The sequence below is a fragment of the Papilio polytes genome, unplaced genomic scaffold, assembly GCF_000836215.1.
Source record: "Papilio polytes unplaced genomic scaffold, Ppol_1.0 DF823868.1, whole genome shotgun sequence".
NCBI lineage: Eukaryota > Metazoa > Arthropoda > Insecta > Lepidoptera > Papilionidae > Papilio > Papilio polytes.
This window is the reverse complement of record NW_013525336.1, coordinates 1,825,703-1,845,299: the sequence shown is the minus strand read 5'-3', so window position 1 is coordinate 1,845,299 and position 19,597 is coordinate 1,825,703. Positions and strand designations below refer to the sequence as shown.

General features: G+C 33.3%; 1 protein-coding gene across 2 annotated transcripts; it reads left to right on the top strand.

The window, feature by feature from the left end:
• Positions 1-425: 425 nt before the first annotated feature.
• LOC106103169 (retinaldehyde-binding protein 1-like) lies at positions 426-19,356 on the top strand. Of its 2 annotated transcripts, none has more exons than XM_013282855.1 (6): positions 426-619; positions 16,273-16,539; positions 16,737-16,958; positions 17,404-17,597; positions 18,004-18,120; positions 18,289-19,356. In XM_013282855.1, the coding sequence occupies exons 2-6, from the start codon at positions 16,281-16,283 to the stop codon at positions 18,529-18,531; spliced, it is 1,035 nt and encodes a 344-aa protein (XP_013138309.1). In that variant the 5' UTR covers positions 426-619; positions 16,273-16,280; the 3' UTR covers positions 18,532-19,356. The 2 variants fall into 2 exon arrangements, with proteins under 2 accessions (XP_013138309.1, XP_013138310.1); XM_013282856.1 differs by lacking the exon at positions 426-619 and adding an exon at positions 12,031-12,138.
• The last annotated feature ends 241 nt before the right edge of the window (positions 19,357-19,597 follow it).

Sequence of the window (19,597 nt, the reverse complement as noted above, 5' to 3'; positions counted from 1 at the left end):
TGGCGGGAAAGATTATAACCCCACTTGTAAAATTATTTTTTTATTTAGAAAATTGAAATCCATAAAATAGCTGTTTAGTAGCAACTATTTAACAATAAATCTCCACAAATATAAATCGAATAAAATCAAAATTAAAAATGGCTATGTATTTAGTTATATAAATTAAATAGAAATTAGAATGTACCCATTTTAAACTACCGTTCTCAGAGTTATTTAATAGTCACTCAAACAGACTCCTAATGTAGATTTCTCATCGATTCGAGAATCTTAGTGACCAGTATCAGAAGAGTGGGAAATAAGTGATTAATTTGAAATTCGTATTTCATAGCAGCTAGTTTGTTTTGTTTTTAATTTTTCGTAAAGTGACATTTCCAATCATGGCAACGGATAATTTGTGCAAGGAGGTTCAAGACTTACCGCTTTTACATCGTCAACCAGCCAGTATTGGCCAGTGTTCGGTCGACACTCGGAGCGGTGTGTACCATCGCTCAGAACGACTTAAAAAAATAATTTAAAAAAAATCGCGTCGTTCCTTTGTGCTCTTATTATTTTTTACTTGAAGTAAATAAAAGTGATATAACTTACCCAACTTTCTACTGAACTGGATTATTTATTCCTGGTAAGATGGTTTATTATTTATTTATTTTTTTAAATATTATCTATATCTTACTTTCTCGAAGAAAATTTATCTACAAAAAATTAGCTGGGCGCAGTAGTTTCTATGAGTTATCACAAAATTATAAAGAATCATGATTTTATACTCCGTAACACTATTTAGTAAAAAAAACTTCTTGTTTGATGCCTGTAAACTTTTTCTTCAGTTTTTATAAATCTTGTGAAACTGTTAACACTTCGAAGACCCCCATTTCTATCTTCAAAGATGATTTTCCTTATATCTTGACTAACACTAAACTGTCTAAGGCTAAAAATATATAAATCATTGAAATAAATCTTACGATTTAATAAATATTGAATCAGAAACAGAAAAAAACATTACTCAAGAAATTCACAGCCTAGAAGGACTATAAATTCGAATTTTAAAATTACACTGAGTACATGATACGGAAATTAGGCGCAAACAAAGCCTGAGCAAAGTCGAAGCGCGCTTTATGAGTTCCAGCCTTAGTCCCTTGAATCTGTTAAAATATTCACTAAGGGAACTTAGTAACCATTTAACGTCTCTGTGGGGATTATTCCCAACCGTCACTCCGCTCTGTCCCCACGTGGGAATAAAACGTTTCATCCGTCCCACCTTTTAGTCCCACTATCACCAATATGGTGATAAATGAAACTGTTATGAAATAAAAAAGTTCCCTAGTCCCCTAGTCGCAAAAGGTAGGACCGATGAAACTTTTTATTCTCATCTGTCTCTACGTGGGGATAGAGTGAGGTGACGGTTGGGAAAAATCCATCTGTAGGTGGCATTAAGAGTTTTGTTGATCATATATTCATAAATATATACCTCATCGTGATTGTGACTAAATAACGTCTACTATTATGTAGTAAGAATTAAAAAAAATAAAAGGTCGACCACTTTTACTTTTTTTATTCTGACAACTTTACATTTTTTTTGTGTCTGAATTGCCACTGTTTGCCTTGAAGAGGCATTTACAGCTTCACCGGACTTGAGGTGACCGAGCGCAGAGGCTCTTAGCCTAAACCTCGTTTATGAGTAACTGAAATCAAGGGCTCCCTCAGGAGCCTCGGCTCGGGCCGTTGCTTCGTTTTTATTATCGCATTGGGTAACAACTTAACACTGGCAGTTGTTTATATACACGTTAATTGTATGTCACAGTGTATACTGGCAATATTTACACAATGATTTTTATACCCTTTTCGTAAATAAATGCCAAGGTCTTTATACGTTATAACCATACTTCACAGTCAAATTAACAGGATATTACTGTTTAAAATAGTCACCTCTGGACTTTAAAAGGAAAGTTATGTCCACTAGAGCTTTAAAGAATGAGGAATAAAAGTCGATAATTAAACCTAAATTTAAAAAATCCCAATAACCGATAACCAACGGGTAACAAGTAACTTATAATTTAAAAACGAAAATTATACGAATCGTAACACTGAATAAATTGCTTAAGCTATAGGAACCCGTGAAAATTATTACTTTCGTCTCAGTCACAAGTCGCAAACCTTGTTACTTACGAGTAGCGTAGTGTCTCGACTCTTTGACCTTTGGTATATAGTTAAATGTCTTTTGCAGTATATATAAATTGCAGATAAAACTATATTTTTCCTTCAAACCATGTTCTTAAAAAAGTTAACTTTTTTATTATTTATACTTGTAATTCTTTAGTTTTTTTAAGATGTAGAACATAGTAACGATTGCATGTTATAACTGGCAGGCTTATTAATAAAACGATTATATTTTAATCGATGATGAACCATAAATCCATAATTATTTTTTTATGACATTCTCCTAACTACCGTACAGGTTATAAAATTTAATGATTTTTTTATAGCACCAAACGTTTATTTTTCTATTTTTTTAACAAATTGTAAAATTGCTTTATTTTACAAAATTGCAAAAAAAAAAAAATTTAACCTACATATTTTTTAAGAAAGTTCTATTGTAGCAAAAACTAATTACTCTATAAAATTTTTCGTCTGTGACACTTACCATAGATAAAAAGTAGTCTATATATTCTTGTCAAGCAAAAATAGTAGGCAATAAATTGTGGACTTTCGAATACTTCAGTACCTAAATGCAACATTTTTCATTGTCCGTTAAAATTTCACCTTTTAGCTCGCGGTCGATGAATTGGGTCTAACCGAATTCGACATAACGAAAGTGAAATCAAAGCTCTCACTTTTGTATGTTAAAGTATGGAAATATATAGTTACAGCAAAACTTTTTGTTACTGTTTGCATTTAATACATTTATAGTTTCACAAATGTAATTCCTATTATTTACGCAAAACAATTATTTTTTTTGCATACTTTGGTTATTGACCGACTTCCCAAATGAAGTCAGTCAATGTAGATTCATTACTAAAAACGTTACTATACTTTCAATTGTCAATTGTTATGGTAAAAATGTAGAAAGCCTTACGTAGAAATATCACTGCATACCTTGGCTGACACCGACATCAAATAATAATAATTGTACAATATAGACATTATAGCTACAATAAGGGAGGTTTACTATTTTCAAGGAATTATTTCGTTACTTTTTAGTTTACAGTTTTTTTTGAGAATATTTTGTTTTTGTTGCTTTATTACAAATTTCCACTGTGAATTATTATTCATACCATAAAGTAAGAGAAATTGAGACAAATATATATATATTATCTACTATAATTCATAATTAAAATTAAAATAATAAGTACACTCGTCATCAAAAAAACTGAAAGCTGCTCATAAAGGCTTTGATTTTCATTCAAAATTTTTCCTGAAGATGAAAACGGCGTAGATTTGATGCTGGTTTACAAATCTAGTGTTCTCTTCCATACCTGTCTGATCGATCTATGACGAGTTGCGTATTAATTAGCATTACATATTACGTAATAGTAGAAACAGTGTCGCCTCTATTTGGTAGTCATTGGAAATTGTCTATGGTAATGTGTACAGAGTGACAAGGTTAAAAAATACGTGTCTTACGCTAAACGATTCCACTAATTTTTCTATGAATACATTATTGTCATCCCTTACATTATTTTTGGAAAAACAGAGACAGACATATTTATAACTTTACTTTTGCTAATATTATAAATGCGAAAGTTCAGATGGGTGTTTGTTAGAGTCTGTTGCCTGAATTACTGAATGGATCTCTATGTTTGACATAGATGTAGAGGATAGTCTAGAAGAACACATAGATTACTTAATTTTTTTTCAATTCCACGATGACGGAGTCGCCGGCGAAAGCTAGTTATAAATATCATAGAAGTCGAAACCCAGACTTATATGCAATTATTGTTAGCTGTTCATTTATCTATCCTAATATAATTAACATCCTTCTTTGTTGTGTATGATATCAGGAATCACAACATGTTTTATTTTAATAAATATTTTTTTGGTTATAAACCCCTACACTAACAACACACTTTATATATCTTCACGCTATGAAGTTAAAGGTAAGTATATCATACGAAATTGCGCTACAAGAAAGGGACATAATCTATAAGTCAATACTAGCAAATAATTTTTAAACGTAGGTAGGCAAGGAGAACATTAAAATAAAATTTTGTAATGTCACGGTAACAACTACTAAAACAATACGTGTAAGATTAACAAGTTATACAAATACGTAAACGAGAAATATGTAAGTACATAACTACATTCCAAATTTATTAACATACCTAATGTACAATCAATATTTGCGGATAACTATGATAGGGCATTTTAAATGGAATTTGAATGACGAATATTTTGCAAAATTATTATGTCTGCGTCTCCAGATTGGTTGTACAATTTTGTTACTTTCTTAGTTTGAAAAGATCTGTTTGGATTATTGGATACTAGCTGTTGCTCGCGACTTCGTCCACATGACATTAAAAAAAGCTGTTACTTACTGTTGCCTTAGCTTTTTAATGGTGAAAGATTTTTTGAAATTGGCTTAGTAGTGTTTTAGATAGTCCAATAAATACAAATGTACATAAATACAGATCTTTCTTCTTTATAATATTAGTATACATCTATACTATTATAATAAAGCGTAAACACACTTTGTTGCCTAAGATGTCAGAAATCACAGCATATTTTTGAATAATTCTTTTCTTAATAAAAAACCCCACACTTACGTCACGCTTTATGCTATATATTTTAACTCCATTAAACTTAGGGGGTAAATATTTTGGATTAAAACCATAATGAGGGAAAGAGACCATAAGTTGCTGCCAACATCAAGGAAGCAAGGTTGTCATCATGTCACGTCACTTTGACATTTGTAATTGATAATTTGACACAAGTAAATAATATTTTTAATTTTCTATAATATTTTTATTTTTAATTCGCACGGGAACAGCTTGTTGAACCAATATTTTGTCAATACGGCGATTGTAGTTATAGCGTATGTATCCTATTTTAAACTCACTTTCTAAAGGTGGAGAGTCGCAATTCGTCTGTTTTCTTTTGTTTTCAGAGTTCTATTTAACACAAACGAAATTTGTCACTAAAATATTAATTTATAATGGTACAAACAGCAACAAACTACGTAATATTTAACTGAATATTTATAATGAGAAGTGAAATCATCCGGAAACCTCGTCTCTCCAAGTTAATTACGATTCAAACGAACGTTTGAAACCTAGGGTTGTCACCTCTCTACATTTATTTAAAATTATCTAGTTATACGACTAAAATATCTACAATAACTAATAAGATATTTCTTTTTTTATAATGGACTGTGAATTTACAGAACTGATTTTAATATTTTTTTCATTATTAGAAAGTATAAAATGCAATATTTAAATTCACCTGATTACTGAAGATGATTATTATTTAAATTTGCGAATCGAAAATTACGTAATGTGCCTCACATTTCTTAATTTCTTCTTCGAATTTTGTCGAGAAATTAAACGAAATTAAGACATTTTGTATATTGTTTTTTCAGACATTTTTAAAATTGGTCCCCTTTATGAATAGCGCAATTGAAAATAGTTTTATTATGGCAACCCTAGCAATATTACGAAAATCCCGCACTACAAACCCACATTCTTTAATCCACTTGTTTATGCGGACCTCGTCTCTTGCTTGGTAAATCCATTTTGAATAAAGAATTACTTTAACCGCAAATGAAGAACTATTGTTTGACTAGCTTTTGCCCGCGACTTCGTCAGCGCATAATTAAAAAAAACTCATGTAGCCTATATGTCATGTCTATGCCAAATTTCATCAAGAACCGTTTAACTGTTTTCTAGTTACGTTGTTACAAACATCCATCCAACCATAATCTTACTAATATAAATCCGAAAGTTTAGATGGATGGATGGATGTTTGTTAGAGTTTATAGCCTAATCGGATCTCGATGAAGTTTGACATGGACGTAGAGGATAACATGCAAGAACACATGGCTACTTTTTTAAATTCCACGCTTACGGAGTCGCAGACAAAAGCTAGAATTAATAAATTGTTGATTTTTGGAGTCCCACTGCCAACTGTCCTGACAAAATACAGTTATTTCTATTTTCTCAAAGAGAGTAAAAGAAATGACAATAGTGTATTTTTGCTGTTTTAAAAATGGAATACCGCAGTTAGCTAATTCGAATAGGACGTGTATTTTGAAGTTTACTTCAGGTCAGTTTCTTGTCTGTGGCACTCCCTTAGCGATGTATTTTAAAGGTTTAGTTATAATATAATCTGTCACACTTTTAGTCATGCTTATTATGCGGGCTGAAGTTGCATCATTACGTGTTGTGCTCTCGTGTGCAACTTCCGGTGACATAGTTTTCTATTCATGTGTCTCTTTGCTGAGTTTCCGAAGTTTCCAATTATTTTATTACTAGCTGTTCCCATGCAACTTTATCCGCATGGAATTATAAAAAAAATATTTTATTGTTCACATTTGTCAAATTATCAATTGCAAATGTCAAAATGACATGACCTGATGTCAAACCATGGCAACCTTGCTTCCTTGATGTTGGCAACAAGGTCTCTTTCCCACATTAGAGTTTTTATCCAAAATATTTACCCCTAAGTTTAACGCCGTGAAAATATAAAGCCTAAAGCGTGACGTGAGTGTAGGGCTTTTTATTAAAAAAAAAAGAGTTATTCGAAAATATGCTGTGATTGCTGACATCTTAGACAACAAAGAAGTGTGTTTACGCTTTATTATAATAGTATATATCACCTATATTCTCGTTTTATCGTAACTAACTACTACTAATATAAGTTGATAAGATTCATACAATGCGATATGGTTAAAAGCATTTAGAGTTTTTTGAATATGAACAAAATTATTAGACAAAAATATCGCAACATTGTTCGTGATGTGCCAATTTAACTTAAATAATGAAATTATTGATGGATTCGTTTATTTGAACATAATAAATATAGGTTTCATTGTCGACATACTTGTACAGAAATGTATTGTCATCTCTTTCATTCTTTAAGAAGAAAAAGAGAAAACAATATATTTTTGTTCATGGTTTTCGGCAGTTTAAACCGACTATTATGTGCAGTGCGTCAGCGATCGTCTGAGCTTTTATTCTTTTTCTATAATCTAAATTAATACCTTATTTGGCATTAAATAAATTGAATGAACTTTTTGAACAAAAGCTAGTTTCTATGACAAATGTTATTTGTCTGTAATAAAAAAAATCGAGCGTCGGTGGCTCAGTGGTTTAAGCACTTGACTAATAATCTACAGGTCTTGGGTTCGAATCCCGCCATGTACCAATGTGATTTTCGATTTTTTCGAATTTTCATATGTACATATAATTTACCCGACGTTCTTACGGTGAAGGAAAACATTGTGTCGCAACCTGCACATATTGGCGAAGAAATTCAAGGATATGTGTGAAGTCAACCAACCCGCAATGGGCCAGCGTGGTTGACTATGGCCTAGTCACCCTTACTTTAGGGTAGGCTCCGAACCCCTCGGTGGGGATGTTGATGATGAAAAAAAAATCGTGTTCAATAGCGTTTGAATTTAATTACAATAAAATAATAATGCCTTGTAGTTTTTAATATTAAGAAATCGACACAACTAAAGTTTTAAAGCGTTGTAAAATTTTCATAATATATAGCCTTGACCACCTTACAACAAGTTAACCGATGTGTTAATTGATCCTTCGAGCCGGATCTGACCTAGTAATATGTAGATTACTAGTAGTATAGTACTTAATACGTAATGAAAAATAGATCATTGGTTAAAGTAAAGTTTTTAATATTACCTAATTATTACATTTAAATAGTCTAAATTAACTGGATAAATAACCAGGCACAATGTAGCTTTCAAATGGTGAAAGATTTCTTCAAATTGGTCCAGTAATTTTTGAGTTTACTTGTTACATACAAAAAATAACTTTTTGATTAAAGTTTGTTCTACAGAACAATAAAAGAGACGTGAATATTCTTGATTATTTAAATTTTAATCAGAAATAGTTAATTTTACGCTAGTATCGATTATAAAATGATGAAGTTCGCAATTTGCCGGTGACGTAAAAATCACCAAACACATTAGTACGTAAACGTGTGAACTAGGCCAAGTCAAATTGTCGAGAAAAAATTAAAACGAACACCGTGAAATTCGTAACACTTGTTCACAACATGTTTTTGTTTTAAACAGAAAATAATCTCGCAAACTTTTTCACCTAGTTGTACTAAATTTCACCAAGCATTAGGTGCTTTTTAGGCCGTGGATAGATGAAAAAACTAATTGTTGCGAAGAGATAGAAATGGTTTCAAAAATAAGAATTAGATATAGTTACTAAACTATACTAATTTCAATATAAAAGTAAATAAAAATCTTGTTACCTGTATAACAATGGTAGAGCCCGATTTAACATCTTCGCACGAATGGGCCGGCTCACCCGGTGTAATACCACGACCACACAGAAAACAGGCGTGAAGTATTAGCAATTTCGCGTTTCGTCTGATGAGTGTGTCTTTCCCATTCAAACCTTTTCTTAAGAGGATTCTTAAGGATGGGAAGGAAAAGTGGATTTGACGGTGGAGGAGACGCATAGGAAGGGGAAATATCCTCTTTATGTGCGTCTCCTCCTCCGTCAATGAAGGGTAGGCAACGCATCTGCAATTGCGGATATTTATGGGCAGCGGTCGCTTTCCACTTCGGTGGATTCAGGTGGCCGCTTGCTCGTTTGTCACCTTGTATTATAAAAAAAATATTTTTCAAAGATTAAAATAAACTTCAGAATTCGTGTATTAAACAATGTAATTACGGGAGCATTTTTACCAATAAATTATCGTATATTTGCACGAATACGAATAATTTTCTACGCTTTTTGCGGTCTCGCTACGGATATCCTCTAATTGCATGAAAAATAATAATAAATTAATTGCATTTATGTAGTTTTCAAGACAATTTATAAATATACATATTTAACACGTTCAATGCCGTTACAATTTATAATCTACCCCGTGAACTAGGGGTTAGATTAGTTGATAGAATAAATGTGTTATTTTTTTAAATAAGACTTTACTTCTAAGAGCATCGGTGATTAACAAGTTTTTCTATCACTCTTCTTGTGTTGCCAGTTAGATTCAGATAAATATACAAGTACAAGGTTTTTTTAAAAACCTAGCAATGTTCTTTCAAGATTCAGTAGTTTGTCTCTTCAGAATCGTATATCCGTAGTCTATACAAATATACTTCAGTATACTTAAGAGTTGGCGCAAACCGTTGACTAAATTATAACACAATGGTTGTGCGATTGTCGATTGTTTCGCAGCCAATTCAACTGTTTAGTTGCACAACTAAACAGTTGAATTGCACTTGATGGAGTGTGCCCAAAATAAGCTCGTAGGAATCAAAGCGTGACTAAACAATTGTGCGATAGTTTAGTCAAATCGTGCGCTCTTAGTGGGTATTGTAAAACGACCAAAAGCTAGTCCCAATGAATCTCGATCCCCGTCGTGTACCGGCATGCAGTGAAAGTCTTGTCCGGCGGAGCAGAATGGGGCCGCGGCGCCGCGAGCTGACTCAGCGGTAACTGGTCTCTCTCTCTGATTGTACCGGTACATCGAGATTAACACGCTAATCCGCAAGTGTGTACACACCTTTAGATAAAGGAAAACTATAGCTTCATATTCATTGTCTAATGTAGACGCACCTTAATTCTAAAGCCGTTTACACATTCAGTTTTTAATAGATAAGTGCGACTCTTTAAATAAGATTTAACAAAACTCCTTACAGCCTAAAATAAACGTGGTATAAATTTAAACCTAGAAATAATCTGAGTATAAGCAAAATTTGTACTAATATTTGCTTATAAGTACTCAGTGTATTCCTATAATAGCTTTCGCGCGCGACTCCGTCCGCGTGGAACTAAAAAAAGTGTGTAGCTTATGTGTTCCTCCAGAGTATCCTCTACGTCTGTGCCAAATTTCACCAAGATTCGTTCAGTCGTTTAGGCTACAAACTCTTACAAACATCCATCCATCTAAACTTTCGCATTTATAATATTAGTAAGATTAACTTTATACCGCGTTTATTTGTAAGGCTGTTAATGTTTAAATTGTCCAACGTTTTATGAAACCCTGGTAGTACACCATAGTTTATACTCGAATATTAGAGTAGTTTTGCAGCGAAATAAACTCAGTATTGCTAAAATCACTCCATACAAAACAGCTATCATATTTCTAGCAAAGATAGACCGCTTCTGTTCCTAATGCACTAAATAGATAACAGGTCAGCATAATGGAAGTACTATCTTATTGAAATATACAACTTTGTTCGATATCCTGAGTGCATTGTATTGGCATTGACCATTATCCGTGCGCCTGAAGTTACCTTACAAAACCCTTTAACATTGTGTAAGCGAGATAAACATATACATAGGTAATGGGTGAGAGAGAGATAAACATATTTTCACGCCTCTTATTTTTGTTTTGAACAACTGCGCATCTAACTTCATATACATGACGAATGTTTAGCGTTACTAATAAATCCTCTTTATACTTCTGTTTTCCTAGTACAATTGTTTGAAATATAATTACATCATATATGTACTAATGGGTAATTAAATTTAATGACGGCCATACAGTTCGAATATTGTTATTGTAATTTAAATTTAATGGCTCTGATAAATATTAGTGTTTATCGTTTAGAGCTTGTTGTGTTCCGTCTTTTTTTTCCTTAGTGTTGTTTAAAATCTTTGATAAGACATTGTGTGTCCGCTATTTTCTGGTGTATTCCCAGCTTTATGTATAGTGAATACCATAGAGTAGATGATTTATCCATGATAAAAGTTTCTGTTGATTTCAAACATTAAAATGCAAGCCAACACACCACGTGTTCGACGAAATGGACGGACTGCTGATGCTTACTGAAATATCAGATTAACTTATGTATTTACTAGCTTCCGCCCGCGACTCCGTCCGCGTGGTATTAATAAAAACAAAAGAAAGTAGCCTATGTGTTCTTCCAGACTATCCCCTACATGTATACCAAATCTCACCTAAATACGTTCAACCGTTTAGGCTACAAACTCTAACAAACATCCATCCATCCATCTAAACTTTCGCATTTATAATATTAGTATGATAGTATGATTAGTATGATTCTTTTATATTTCAACTATTAATCTTCTGTATATTTTCTTCTATTTATTCACTTTTTTTTTACAATTCCGAAATAACTCAAAATATTAACTGTTATGGAATATGGTTTACACCACAACGCAACCCTAAACAACTACAATGTAACCTTCGGGAACTTTCAGATAGGGATTCGGCACAAGTTCGGTTCATCGACCTCCTGAGCTTCCACGCGGGTTTGTGTACAGAGCAATAAAACATTTAATGTAAGCTTTTTTACATTCACATTTTGTCTCTTGATTATAAGATCCCATTTATGGTTAGTTAATATAATATAAGACGCTAACTGTTCCCGTGTAACGTCATCCGGATGACATTATAATCATGACAACCTCGCTTCTCCGCTATTGGTTCAGAATTTAAGTAACCATAGCAACCTGGCGTCTGCTTCTATCAGCTTGTAGTTTTTATCTCTTTCTCGTAGAGTAATTTTACCAATTTACTCACTTCTTATGTTTACTAACATGAAAATATTTCATAATAACGTGAAAATATATAGCCTAAAGCGTACCGTAAGTGTAAGGGTTTTTATTAAAGAAAGAATTATTCAAAAACATGCTGTGATTGCTGAAATTCTACGCCACAAAGTAGTGTGTGATTACGCGTTATTATATTAGTATAGAAGTATAGATATAGACGTAATCTTTTTTGTTGGATGTCTCGATAAGTACGTTTTGTATCTCCTAGGCTCATTAAAGTAACTTGACGAAGGGCATTACCCTACATAATAAGTACTCGTATAAGTGGGCCTTATCCAGTGGATCTGTGGCTATGTCGCAATATTTCGGGAAGGTACCGGTGCGGGAGCGATGACCGTTCGGCCAGTCCGAAGTGGCCATCGTTCATCGCGGACGTGCACAAGTGCATCCCGAAATGTGACCATGTAACCAAAAGTAGCTGACGGAAGTAAGTAGATGTAGCTAGTTTTCGAATATATTGTTGCCCTATCTCCATCTAGATAGATATTCTGAGAGGCTTAATTCTTAGGAAGGCATGGGAAAAGGATCTGACAGAGGTGATGACGCATAGAGGAAGAAGTATCCTCAAACTGTGCGTGGATTCAATAGAGGGAACGAATCTTTTATGGATGTCTATAGGCAGGATGCTTCTTTATTTCGGCGAATTTAGTTGGTCGCTTCCACATTTTATTATTAATTAAATTTATTATTTCTCTGGTCAAACTATAGCTTTCCCCCGCCCTTTCCTCTTTATTATGGAGGTAGAGGGGTTTACTAAGAAAGTAGAATATTCTACTCTCTGTTTATCCCATTTGTGTACTAAAGTTAACTTCGAAAAATGTTGAAATACTCCTTGGAATTTCTGTTTTTTTTTTTTATCAAAAATATTCTGTCAAAAAATGTTTTTTGTCGAGGATGACTTGTTTCTTTGTTTTATTTTTTTTACAAATAAAAATGTTTTAATAAATTGGAGTAACATCGTTTTTCCTTCTGTATTATAATTATTTCAACAAAAAATAATACAAGGTACTTAATATTGAAAGAGCTTTCGTAAGCTTTAATAAGGCCATGGCAGTTACTGAACCTTCCTTTCACACTGCTTAAAGTTAAAATTTTGACTACTAAGGGCCTGTCCCTCCAAATTGTAAATTGTCTGATAACAATCTAACGCGTAAAATATGTTATGGTAATATCGGATTTTGTACTTATCTGACAGTGACGTCATTTTTAAGCTAACTAAGCCTCTATCAGCAAGTGGTGGGACAGGCCGTAACTTAGTAAAATGCTTAGTAAAATATTTGGTCTTTTAAAAATTATGGGACTTTTGGAAAAATATTTTTTAAAATTATCTCCATGTTTTTTATGATTTATGATCTAGAAAAATAATATCCCAGTGAGTTAATTTATAAAATGCGATGTTATTCAAACAATGTAAATACCTACTCAAGCCCGTTAATTTCTATTTAGCGGAGCCGTTACTTTGGTATAATAAAAGACAAACTGAAACGAATTAACTCACTAAATACACTAAAGCACTTGATTATCCCAGTCCAGCATACGTAATCTACACTGGACAGCTAATATGTTAACCCACAATAGATGCCAGTGTGGGTTCACATATTTCCATTTGTAATCCAGCGTTGATTATGGTCGCTGGACTGGAATAAACTGGGCATAAAATACTAAGTATAACAATGGTATTCTAAACAATAGAGTACAGCTACTTGTAGCTCCTTTATTGTAAATCTTTGATCAAACAATTTGTACCGTTAATAAAAGCATAAACTACATAGGCCCTTTAATTTGGTCAAATTCATGAGTAAAAACAAACAAATTAAACCAATTTAAACTCTATTGTATCACAATAAGGTTTAAACATTTTACTTAGTACAGCAACATTGTAGACCTTTTATAAATTAATATGTATACGAAACTAATGTCTATTGCTTTAGAATTAAGGTTGGTTTTAACTCGAATGTTTTCAAAAAGCTTTCCTTAATATTTGTTCACAACAGGACACGCTTACTGACTGTAAATGTATTGATAACGATAATGGACGCCATTGAATTGTATGAATTGTAAGCAGGGCTTTGTCGCCGCGTCTTTTCTCGTGCTCTATGGTTAGATCTTTGATTGTAGAAAAACGGACTAGACAACGTGTTCTGTTCTCTTTTGACAATCACGTATACCTAATTATTACTTGCATAACATTAAAACGATGCATATTTACTCAAATGTACACAATATACACAAACTTATTTGAATGAGATTCGGTAGGCACTAGATAAGTCCTGTCTCTTAAAATTCAAGGGTTTTTTTTACACAGTTGGTATTGGTTGATTTATTAAACGCTTTTCTTTCTAATTTGTTGTCCGAATTCAATTGTTTCGTTAATTAACGATGTTGTTTTTGTAATATGAATTGTGATTTTAGTTACCATATCGAATGAGATTTGCGTCAAAAATTGTAATGGTCTGTCCAAATTAGTAACAGCAAAATTAGTTGGCCAAACGAAGAGAATATATTCATAAAGCAAATGAATGTCTTAATACGTTTAGCTCTGTCTTAACGCGGGGGTGCAAGAGCAGGGCCGTTTTCGGGCCCGAGGAGCGCCAACACTGGCGCCCATTGGAGTCGGGATATACTACTTTAACGATAATTGGACGCTTAATATGGTTGAAAAGACCCTAACCTATTTGTACCGTTTTTAATTTTAATTAAATCTTGTACAGCAGTTATGATTTGTTACGAGATATTTCATTGTCAAAGTCGTCCATCACTTTTACTGTGACGTGAAAGGCGAGGTGAAAGTTTTGGATGGACAAGTTTGAAGGTCAAATGGTACAATGTTGCGAACGTGCACGAAAAGTGAAATTATATTTAGATACGTTTAGAATTAAGATTAAAATACGATATGTTTTATTCGTGTTTAGATTTCAACGTTAAACTTTATTGTGTTTACTGTCGAAAAAGTTATATCAGCTCTGTTTTTTTCAAAGAGTAAAAGATGCGCAATGTATATTATGCTAGGGTTTGTTCGCAACTTCGTCCGCAAAAAAAAAACTTCGCTTATAGAATACAGACGTACGTATTCTCCAAATTTCACTGACATTTAGAGCCCTTTTAATGATACCTAGTGGTAAACATCCATCAGAACTTTCACATTTACAATATAAGATACAATTTTGGAACTGGAAAAGTTAACCTACAGTTATGTCGAATTATGTCACCAATAATTGCATAATATTTATAAATCGTAAAATATCAAAATTTAGCAACACCCTTGTAACGTAACCGTTGAACCGATGTTCGTTTATGCAAGACTGCAGCATCGATTTAATTCGCTTACGTAAACCGAATAGTCGAATGTAGCAATCATACTAGTAGTTATCTGTGTCTAGGTTTGTCGAACGATATACGAATAAAAGAAGCATTATTTTAGGTCAACTTAACATATCTTCATATGGTAATGATGAAACTTGCTGTTTCTGATAAAAATGTCCTGGCACTGTCATTGGACTCTGGAACTCCCATCTGTACACGTTAAGGGACTAGTTACCCTGTGTTATTATCATCATTATTTATTACTAGCTGTTGTTTATGAAGATATGAAATTAAAAAAATATTCTAAATTGCAGCCTATGTTACTCATAGATAAATTATCTTTCTAACGGTGAACGAATTTTTAAAATCGACCTCGTAGATTTTGAGCTATTTCAATACATACTAAAATAGAAAAATAAAAATCTCTCCTTCTCATTAGTATAGCCTAAAGTGGTCTATTACTCAACGTAGACATGCCCCATCAACAATGCCGCATTCTCTGTCTCATTTTGGAGACATTGATCCTGAAGCAATATGGCCAAAGTACACTTTGAGTTGATCTACTCTATATTCTAGAACCTTCCAACATTAATTTAGGCTATCAATGTGCTCACAGTCTCCAAATTTTAACAATCTTCTCGATGTTTTGTTACTACTTATGTGTTACTTAAATGTATTATATAAAGTTTGTTTAGTTCCGCCATAATTTTATTGTCTCACAACGGTCGCTGAGTATTCGACACGGTTATTTGCTCCATACTGCTTTTTGTACGATATTGTATGGAACGTTTTCCTTATATCGTAGTCGAAGTCGGAGGAAAGTAACAAACAGTAACTTTACACAATTGGAAATTGTGAATATTATCAAAGTGTAAACTTTTTAAACTTTAGGTGAATTACACTCCATAATAATGCGAAAGTTTAGATGGATGGATGTTTGTTAGAGTTAGTAGCCTAAACGACTGAACAGATTTCGATGAAATTTGGAATTGACGATATTCTGGAAGGACACTTTTGCTTTTTTAATTCCAAGTGAACGGAGTTGCGGGCGAAAGCTAGTCTTGAATAAAAGGCGTATACGATAAATTGGCAAAGAAGTAGGCAATAGTATAGGAAGATCGAAAAATATTTAAGAATCAAACTTAACACATACCTAAGCCTATAAATCTTTACCAATCGTTTAATTTTGGGTTCGAAATAATAGAATTTCGCAGTATACTAATATAATTAAAATTTCTAACTTCTAAATCGTTTCCAGAAGCTACAATGGCAACATCCGTCCTGCAGCCAGAAGATTGCCGTCGCGAGCATGAGCCCAAACCTGACATCGATTCCCCCAGATTGACTGAAGATGAACGCATGTATATCCTGGAAGGGAAGGAGAGGGAGACTGGGGAACTTCCACCAGAACTAAGGGAGAAAGCCAGAGTCGAACTGAGGGAGGAGCCAGCGCTTAGAGAACAGGCGTTAACGCAGATGAGACACTTCATTGATAAACATCCTGCTATCAGGAAATGCAGAACTGGTTAGTTAAAAATCTTTAATTATTTATATAGAAAAGTAGAAGAAACTATGCGGCCCCTCCATAGGGAAGTGCACTAGAAGATAATTTTACCTTGGAAATGGCTTAAAGTAAATTCAAATAACATCGTTTTTAGAAAAAATAACTACTTTACGTTTAGGGACATTGTGTCTTCTTTAACAGTATGATATTCGTTTCAGATGCTCCTTTCCTTCTGCGTTTCTTACGCACGAAGAAGTATTCGATACCACAAGCCTGTTCTATGTTGGAGCGGTATCTGACCATCCGTCAAATGTATCCCAATTGGTTCCAAAAGCTCGATCCGTTGGACCCTAAGGTTGCTGCTGTTATTGACGCTGGATACTTGGTTCCTTTGCCAAAAAGAGACGCCGAAGGAAGGAGAGTCGTATTATCTTGTATGGGTAAGTTAATTTAATTTGAAATAACGAAATTCAAATGTTCAATAACTCTGTTTTCTGAAAAACGCGTCAAATTGTTCTTTTCACAAATACTCCCGTTCATAAATCATTTTTTGAGAGAGAGAGATTAATCTTAAACTAACTTGATTTAAGTTTCAAAAATCAAGCTTATACTAACTTTCACCCACGACTTCTTCTACGTGGAATTAAAAAAAAACAAAAGGGAGTGTCAAGTGGCAAGTGTTCTTACAGACCATCTTTTACATCTATGCCAAAAATCATCGAGATCCGTTCAGCCGTTTTGGCTAGAAACTCTAAAAAAACATCTATCCATCTAAACTTTCGCTTTTATTTTAGTAAGATATTTATTTGATACATTGGTGTTCTTTTTGCTCGCATTACAAGATGTAATAGTTCTTCAAATTTACATTGATGTATTTATATGCAGGTCGTTTCGACCCTCACTTGTACGACAGCTGCGTGATGGCGCGCGTGCATTCAATGATAGTGGAACTGCTCCTGGACGAGCCGCGCTCGCAGCTGCTCGGCTACACGCACGTCAACGACGAAGCCGGCATGCAAATGCCGCACGTCAGCCTCTGGTCGCTCACTGACGTCCGTGTTATGCTCAATTGTATACAAGTATGTCTTTATATTTATTCTAGATACTTAATTTGTATATTTTATACTTGTATAGCCTTACAAATAAACGCGGCATAAAGTTAAACTTAGGAATACAGTGAGTATAAGCAAAATTTCCACTAATATTTGCTTATACTCAGTTTATTCCCAAGTTTACCATCATACCGCGTTTATTTGTAAGGCAGTTAGTGTAAATTTAATGGCTTATTTGTAATTATTGTTTTTTTTCATAACTTTGTTGTATAATTCATTATATACAGGTATGTTGTAATTAGTTTTCTCAGGCTATCCTCTACATCTATACCAAATTTTATTGAAATCCGTTCAGCTATTTAGGCTACAAACTCCAACAAACATTCATCTAAACTTTCGCATTTGTAATATTAGTATGTTTTTTGTTTTACAGAATTCTACTCCTATGCGCCACAAATGCACACATTTTGTGAACATCCCACATTACGGAGTGAGATTTTTCGAATTCGCCGTCTCCTTGCTCAGTGACAAATTGAAGGATCGTGTTATGGTAATTTTTACATTAATAGTAAAATTAAATCCGACTTATAGACACCCAACAAAAGAGTTTGCCATATTACGTAATCGAAATATTTTTAAACAAGCGTGTATTTTCCATGCATATCTTTAAAAATTAATCAGTGAAATTTTTAGTATTCAAAGAGTTTTTTTTTTCTAGTTCCATCGTACATCAGAAGATCTAACAAAACACGTGGATCCATCGATCTTGCCCAAAGAGTATGGAGGTACCGTGCCTCTGAGAGACATGGTAGAAGAACTCAAGAGGAATCTTCTTAAACGTAGAGAAGAATTACTTGCTTTGGACGATATGTCCGTCGATTTGTACGCATTGGAGAAAAATGATTTAACCCAAGACATACATTCGACCGCCGGTTCGTTCCGAAAATTGGAACTCGATTAAATGTTTTCTTTTGTATTTTTAATGTGTTATGTTTTGTAACACATAACAGAGCAGATGTGATTTTTTTGTATGTTCTAAGTGAAATGCTCTTTAATTTTATATAAAAAAAAATTAAATCCAATAAAAATTTGTTTTGTAAAACTATAGAATATCTTAGCATTAATGGTTAGTTATAAGCGTCTATATTAATAAAAAAATGTTTAGATTTAATTTTTAAACAAAAAACGTCCTAATTTCAAAAGGCACGTATGCAGAATTTATAAATTATATTTCTCGAAACATTCCTTAATTTTACTTGGAGATCTCAGGTTTATTTTCAATGCGTTTTGATTGTTAACGGTTATAATCAAAGCTGAAAGACAAAAAAATATTTTAATCATCTGACATGTGTCAAAACGCGGCAATAAAACGTTCAGGATTTTTGCCACCTATCTACGTAAACAGGATGTTATTAGACTAGCCTATTGCCAGTTTTATGAAACAGTGGCATAATACCGTTCCAATTCAGCAAGGTTATGGTTATATATTTTCATTTTAAGAAAGATATCCGTGGTTTTCACCTGTTAGTTACTAGTTAGCTAAAGGCAGCCGTCGGTGGAGTCATGTTACCATTAAACCTGGTTAAATTTTCCACTGACAGTGGGTTATAATAATAATTTTTCTTAGAATAATGTTAGGCGATTATCAATTTGCCGACTTGACAACCTGACTGCTGCTTATTTTGTATCTGTAATTTTGTCCCTTTATTTTATATGATAAGTTCTTCGCGAATGGGTAAGAGAGCCGAAAACTTCTGTTTTAAATAATAAATGTTTTTTATTTAGATTTTGTTGTATTCATTTAAACACGCAGTTTTTTCTAATCTGAACTGCGTACCTTCTTTTATTTTGTTATTTAATTCTGGAGTAAGAAAGTAATGGAATGGCTTGGTAATACTTTCAAATGAATTCCAATAAATTTGCCTTAGTTCTGGGGTAATTGATATATTACAAAAGATTTAATTGCAATCTTGATGTTGCTCAACACGTGTTACGTATTTAATCCAAACATAATGCGAGTAAATGTT